General features: G+C 34.0%; 1 protein-coding gene across 1 annotated transcript; it reads left to right on the top strand.

Annotated features, from left to right (window-relative positions):
- Nucleotides 1-2951: 2951 nt before the first annotated feature.
- On the top strand, nucleotides 2952-6032 carry LOC139861771 (microtubule-associated protein 70-5-like). Its single transcript, XM_071850276.1, has 10 exons — nucleotides 2952-3069; nucleotides 3215-3300; nucleotides 3431-3496; nucleotides 3569-3739; nucleotides 3820-3990; nucleotides 4073-4228; nucleotides 4350-4496; nucleotides 4610-5167; nucleotides 5275-5423; nucleotides 5761-6032. Exons 1-10 carry the CDS (start codon nucleotides 2973-2975, stop codon nucleotides 5789-5791), a joined length of 1632 nt encoding a protein of 543 aa, XP_071706377.1. The 5' UTR covers nucleotides 2952-2972; the 3' UTR covers nucleotides 5792-6032.
- The last annotated feature ends 1628 nt before the right edge of the window (nucleotides 6033-7660 follow it).

Here is a 7660-nt window from a genome sequence, read left to right on the forward strand (position 1 = left end):
CAAGACCCAACACAATCCTAACATGTCTTTTACCGGAAAACCTCCTCGATTCGCTAACCAATGAAATGTAGTTATCTTGGAGGATATGAGGTTATTGCGTATCACATAAACCTCCTCAAGTACATGAATCCATTGAATCACATCCTCGCTACTATTATGGATCATAAAGGGATCCAACAAATTCAGTAGAACATGCCAATCTGCAACTTCATAATGATCAAGCCTTGTATGTAACCAAACTCTCACCTCATGGAACCGATCTCATTCGAACTATCCAAACTCCGTAAGCGTCATATTCACAACCTTTGTTTCTTGAATGTCAATAAATTCAATTTAAGATTTATTGATCAAATTACTAACCCTTATTGCTTTGTCTTAATTGCCAAACTCTCTAGTATTCCAAGTTGCTAACCTCATTGCTTGTTTTCTTTTGTTCACTACTATCGAACATACCTTCGAGGAAATTCATGATCTAATCCATCTCGTTATCTTTAAAATTTCTCTTTAGATTTACGATCTTACCGTATACTTTGATTGACTTTCGAGGATAGATATCCAACTGTTCAAGTTGTGGATCATCTTCTTCTTCTAATTCATGTTACCAGCGGAACGATGTTGTAATTAATTATGTGAATAGTGCAACAATAATAAACTAAACGTCAACGTTTTGATTAAAAATACAATACTTAAGATGCTATACAGCCACTAAATGCACGCAAATTAGTGTATAAGGTACAATTGAGAGATAATTGGTATAATTCTTACGAGTAAAAGGTTAGGATAATCAGTGTAAACTACGAATAATCTTAGTCACCAGCTATATTATGTACTTCTTTACTTAATAGATAAATAAATCTAGGTATGTAATGTGGAGCTATAATTTTTGGACCTTTTTGAATATTTGACCATGTACAACTGCAAACTTTGCTCGCCCCAATATTCGGCACTAATTTACAAGGGCGGTCAAGGTAATTTACTTAAATATAAAATGAACTTTGGAGGAGTCAAATACACATATTAAAACTTTTTTTCCCACTAATCTGACACGAACGGAAAGTAATCAATATATGTGCCATTTGGAATCAGTTTGATGTGTCCTAGGATATGATAACCTTTATGATCACCAAACCCTACCACTAATATGTTAATCAAATTACCTACTCAAACTAATCATCTTCTTTCCCTAACCATTACGAAATTTAAGTATAATAATTGTATAAAGGGGTCAGGGTCATTTTTGTTAATGAGTTAATGGTTATGTATATGGACTTGGTGTTTGGTGTTGTTGGTAAGGATGTGGAGTATTTCTTTATCATTTGTCACTAAACAAGTTTCCAAAACAGTAATCTAATAAAGCCTTGAAATTTATTTGATAATTAAGCTTCCAACACTTGTACAATTTTCTAATTTTTCATCATGACTTACAAGCAAAGATGCGATCAAAATTAGTGTTATCTTGAATGTAATTTTGTTCTTCCAAGCCACTTCATTATATTTCACGATATCATATATAATTTTTTGAATATTTTTCCTTTTACTTAACCTTAAGGACTTGATTATAATTATTTACTTTGAAAATTAGGGGAGAGTTTAGTGGTTAAGCAAACAAAATCCTAGGAGAGGAGCTTTTCATCAACAATTGATGATAGAAAAAAGTCACACGTATCATTAATTCCACATTTTTTTTTTTCAATGATAGAAAATGTTACTACCTTGTAAATTTATTTCAAATCACTTTCTTTATAATGAATCATAATAGTTTAACTGTCAGGCAGAGGCGAAAGTGTGTAGGGGCAGAGGGGGGCGGTCGCCCCCATTGGATTTTTTTTTCAGTGTAAAAATTTTGGGTCTTTCGACTTTGCCCCCGGTGGATTTTTTTTTTTTGCCCCCAAACCAACAAATTTTGCCCCAAAATCTTCAAATTTTGCCCCAAAATCTTCAAATTTTGCCCTAAATTCTCCAAATTTTGCCCTAAATTCTCCAAATTTTGCACCAAAATCTTTAAATTTTGCCCCAAAATCTCCAACTTTTGAGCCAAAATCTTCAAATTTTATCCAACAAAATTTGCTACGGTTTAATTTTTTTTTTTTTGCCCCCGGTGAAAAAAAATCCTAGTTTCGCCTCTGCTGTCAGCTCAACTTTACATTCACAAATCACAAGTTCACACAAATACTGAATTTATACTGAACACTATTATGATGACATAATAAACTGAATTTGAATTTTATTGTACCCACATTAATTTATTGTTTGAAAGACAAGACCTCAAAATTTTAGCCTATGACGTGCTCGTTTTATTTTCTTTCCCACAACGAAGCAAGAAAAAGTGATGCTAAGACCGGATAGTACGTGCATAGAGAAAAGTAACCTTTTATAAATGGAGAGCATGCATATGTTAAAAAGATCGATAAAGATAACAAATGAATAATCTTGCATAATAAAATCGTTACGTGGTCTAGTTTGTTAAAACAAAATGTAACCTTTCACCGCAAAATTCATTAAAGGCTCATATAGAGCAATTGCCTTTCTAAGTTTGTAAACACTTTTTGTTTTTATAACAAAACTGAACAATAACCTTTTTATTGTGCATGATCATTTTATGTTCATTTTATTGATAGTTATAGTACATAGTTCGTACGTTTGGCATGATTAAAAGTTGCGTTACCTTTAAAGTAATAAATATATTCGACAAAAAGACAATAAATTCATGCATAAAAAAAATACTAAATAAATAAATGGATTTTATTAAAGGTAAATTATTTAGTGTTATGAAAAGGACAATATGAAAAATTGCAATCAAGAAGAGGAAAATGAGGCTGAGTAACCGGCCTGGTGTTTGCTTCAAACCTCAGGAAAAAGTCCCTTCCTTACAAAAATGGACTCTATTTTTTTTTTATCTTAAAAACACATTTCCAAAAAATCTTTACTTATAAATACTCTCTTTTTTTCTTATTTTTTAAAGATATACAAAAATGGTAGGATTTGATGAATATGGTCACCAACATGTCTTTCTTGCACAACCTGACCCTGTTGTCTTAGAACTCAACAGGCTACATAACTTGCTCAAAGGTTCACTGCACTTTAGCTCTTATTTTCTCTCAACTCAATATTATTATATTTATGTTTGATATAACAACCACAAAATTAACGAAAAAGATACGTGTTTGTTGTGGACTTACACGTACGTTTTATATTGGCTGATTCTTATTTGCAGAAAAGGACCGTGAGTTGGGTTTCGCTCATAGCGAAATCAAAGCCTTGAAAGCTGCTGATGTCTTGAAGGATAAATCATTAGAAGAGGTACACGAGAATATGCATTTTTTATTTTAGTGGTATATAAAAAAAGTGATGAGGTTTTTCTCTGTTCAGGTTACATAAAAAGGCGAGTATTTATTTAGTTACATGATCCATGTATACTTGTGTTTTACAGATGGGAAATATGGTTGAAAAGCTGAAGAGTAAGATAAGGAACGTCGAAAACCTTGTGGATCAAAAGGTGAATAATTTACTTAATATTTTGCTTACGATTCGGCATGTTATGCTAACTTACGAAACATTTATTATGTAGAATTTGGATATTAAGAAGCTTGAAACAGAGAAGAAACAAGCATTCGCTGCACAATTTGCAGCAGAAGCAGCTCTAAGGAGAGTACATGCAAATCAAAAAGATGATAATATTGTGCCAATTGAATCTATCATTGCGCCTCTAGAGGCCGATATTCGAATGTATAAAAACGAGGTAATACTTTTACTTGTACATGACTTATATGTTCTTGTTAGTGTACGTGTGATCTAAGCGTTTTCTTTTTAATGTTACAGATTGCAGTGTTACAAGAGGATAAAAAGACACTCGAAAGGCATACGAAAACAAAAGAAGCAGCTTTGCTTGAAGCAGAGAGAATTTTGAGAAGTGCGTTGGAAAGAGCTTGTATTGTAGAAGAGGTTCAAAATCAAAATATAGAGCTGCGAAGACAAATCGATATCTGCCAAGTACTAATTTGTTTCCCCGCACGTTGTTTAATGAAAAGTCAAAAACTTTTTCGAAAATCTAATATGATAAACATGTGTGCAGGAAGAAAACAAGATTTTGGAGAAAAAGAATCGTCAAAAAGTTTTAGAGGTTGAAAAATTAAGTGAAACGATCAAAGAACTTGAGGAGGCGATTCTTGCAGGAGGAGCTGCTGCAAATTCTATTCGGGACTACAAGCGTCAAATTTCTCAACTGCAAGTAAATAAGATAAACGGATAAGATAGAGCCTTTTTTATATCAAACTAGAGGTGTCAATCTCGGCCCATCTGTTTGTTAGTTTCATATGGGTCAATTAAAATTTTTCTCATCTGATGATTAGGAAGAGAAAAGAGTATTAGAAAGGGAGCTGGCAAGAGCAAATATTTCGGCCAATCGAGTTGCAACTACGGTGGCCAATGAATGGAAGGACGAGAACGATAGGGTTATGCCTGTAAAGCAATGGTTGGAAGAAAGGAGACTTATGCAGGCATAAATACATACACCAAATTATATCCCTTTTAATTATTATGAATAATAATGAATAACGAATATTTAAAAAACTTAAGACAATGAAATATTATGACAATTTGCACTTTTCAGGCAGAGATGCAACGAATAAAGGAAAAACTAAACATATCAGAGAGAACAGCTAAGAGCGAAGCACAACTTAAAGAAAAACTGAAGCTGAGATTAAAGACACTCGAAGATGGATTAAAGCAGTCAACTTGTGGATCACCAAAACTTGAAAAGATTATATTAAGTAACGGAGGAAGGAAGAGATCGACTTCACAGCCGAGGGGTTCGTCCGCAAGTTTACGAAAAGCAGACGTCGCATCTGAAACTAGAAGGATGAATATTGTAAATAAGAATAATGTTTCAGGAGAGAATATGTTAAGAAGAAGTTTATGGGCTTCTAAGAGTAAGGTTGTTGACAAAGATGAAAAGGAAAACAGTGAAACAGTTATGTTTAGTGATTATGAGAGATCGATTATTTTACGGGGAAGGGAAACAGAAAGCGGTGGCAGTGAAGAACGACATACGAATGATGATATGGTTTCGGGGTTTTTGTATGATAAGCTTCAGAAAGAGGTGATTAGTTTAAGGAAGTTTTGTGAGATCAAAGAAAGCAGTTTGAATGCAAAAGATGAGGAAAACAAGGTCTTAATTTAGTCTCACTTTATGTTTCAAACATCAAAACATGTACATGACAGATACATAGGATATAGATACACAATGCTAAATGTATCTTATCATTTGATTTGCAGGTGCTAATGAAGAAGGTTGAAAACTTGATAAAAGCACTAGAAGTTGAATCAAAGAAATGGAAAAGAGAAACATCTATAAGAGATAGAAATTTAACGTCCATAAAGACGAATGAACAGAAACCAGTCAGAAACTCAAACGCGTCCAAAATGTATGTTACGCTTTGTAGGAAAAATAACCTTTTATTTTAGTATTGCGGACAGAATTACATGAGGCGTCCCTCTAGTTTACCCCAGATTTCATGTGAGGTCACTAAACTATTTATTTTAAAGTGCGGTGTACCTGTACTTTACACTCGTTCCGTGAGGGGTCCCTGTGGTTTATGGATACAACATAACAAGTGTAAAGTAGGGGGACCCGCACGTTACTCATAGGGACCCACACGTAAAAAAAGTTTAGAGACCCCGTATGTGGACCACAATGTATATTTGTCTATATTGCACAAGTGTCTTAACAACTGATCTTTCAATGGTGGTCATTTGTTGCAGGGTAGCAAAAGCATCTCGAGGGTTTACTTGAAGAGACTCTAAAAAGGAAGATGTGAAACCTATAGCGCTCCGTGACTTATTGTGATCGTTACTTTGTATACTATCAATTTTATAGTGTTCATGAAAACAGAAATATATGTTGTTTGTGAAGATCTGTAAATTATGAAACTTAAAAAGGGTGCTATTTCTTAACTTATGCTGAGTAAGTTTGTGATAATTTTCATTATGTTTGTTGTTTATGTTATGAAATTTCATTAGTAGTTTTATCTAGACATCAGATAACATGATTATACTTTGATAGAAAAAACAGGGGAAAAACAGAGCTGGAAAACTTAAACCACTTTCTATCATTTCAGGTCATAAGAACACGAATACATTTGTACTGACTAGCATCATGACTACAAATAGCTTCTACATATATACACACACAAAATTTTTTGATATAAATAAAAAAAAGATATTCTATTCTTTAATTGTACTAAGAGACGGTTGCCATTTTCGACGTCCATCTCCGTGCCAAGAAGATTCAAGGTTGATCTTGCTGATCTGAAAGTTCTTGGCGTTTGTTACCAAAAAGTCCAATTGTTTCCTAGTTACAACAATTTTAACCTTTTGGGGTTCCTTACATTCATCATGTTCAACAACTTTTGAAGACAACCGATTCTTATCAGGGACAAGAATATATACCTCAGCAGGAAGAAGGTTCGTGTTGGGTGACAACGGTAGATTAGGTTGGTCAGAATGTTCCAAATCATAATACTTTCGTACTTTAGTCGACGCCTTGAATTTTTCTTCTGCTCCATTAGACACCAAAACACTGATTTTCTTCGATGAAAATTGCATACGGTTAACGCAATTACCCATGATGAAATTGATCCTACAGCCCAAGCATATACCTGTATATTTATATGCATATGATGTGTGTGCAGTTGCTTAAGATGACGCAGCTAAACGTGCAGGCCATCTTTTAATTATTTAGTAATTTAATTTATACAAGATTCCTAGTCATCAAGATTTACTTTTAGAGTGTCTACACAAGATGAAGGACAAGGTTTGACTTTCAGGGGTAGAGATTGTTAAACTATGAAAGTCAAATGAGGTTTAAGATTAAATTAAAAGTTGACGTTTAATTTTTTAATCATTGTTAGAAATCAAAGTACTATATTTGATAGAAGGTCCACCACTAGGCATTAGCCAAGGTAGAACCCTTTCAAGTGACCTTGAAAATTTTGACATTCAAACATTTAGCAGACAATGTTTACAAGTAAAACGACATACCTTGGAACGATGATACAATCAAAATTGCCACATGTTCCATAAAACGTTGTTTACCTTTTTCTGAATTTGCCTCTATTTCCATTTGGCTCTTAATGAGGAGTGGTCTCTGATTCTATGTCTCCCAGAAACAGACCAATTTCAGATTAAGTGGCAGATTAAGTGACCAAGAAACAACAATTTTACTTACTGTATTAAGAGTTGTACAAAAACAGATCATTAAGTGGAAAGTAAACAGACATCAGTCTTAACACCAAGAGCCTTCGTTTCTTCAAACACGCATCAAAATTCCCACATGTTCCGTAAATCTTAGTAAGTGTAGTAAACGTTACAGCATCAAGTCGCCATTTCTCAGTCCTTGAACGATCATACAATCTCAACGCCAATTAACATTTCCAACTATCCCATAACAATCAATCGTTACTGAATACGTAACATCGTCCGATTAGATCCCAAACCCTGTCATCCTTTCAAACCACTCCACAGCCTTACCACGCAACGATTCAACCGAGAACACCCAATAATAGTCGAAGACGTGACATTATCAGGCTTAACACCTCTTTGGAGCATTTCACCAAACACCACCTCTGCACCATCTAAATCTTTAAACTTTCTAAACATCTTA

Source organism: Rutidosis leptorrhynchoides, chromosome 8, assembly GCF_046630445.1.
Source record: "Rutidosis leptorrhynchoides isolate AG116_Rl617_1_P2 chromosome 8, CSIRO_AGI_Rlap_v1, whole genome shotgun sequence".
Taxonomy (NCBI): Eukaryota; Viridiplantae; Streptophyta; class Magnoliopsida; order Asterales; family Asteraceae; genus Rutidosis; species Rutidosis leptorrhynchoides.

Excerpts from the sequence above, each read along its gene's own strand:
- LOC139861771 (XM_071850276.1), top strand. The coding sequence starts at position 2,973 with ATGGTAGGATTTGATGAATATGGTCACCAACATGTCTTTCTTGCACAA. Across the intron at positions 3,070-3,214 it reads GCTACATAACTTGCTCAAAG|AAAAGGACCGTGAGTTGGGT; the intron begins GTTCACTGCACT and ends TCTTATTTGCAG. Across the intron at positions 3,301-3,430 it reads AGGATAAATCATTAGAAGAG|ATGGGAAATATGGTTGAAAA; the intron begins GTACACGAGAAT and ends TGTGTTTTACAG.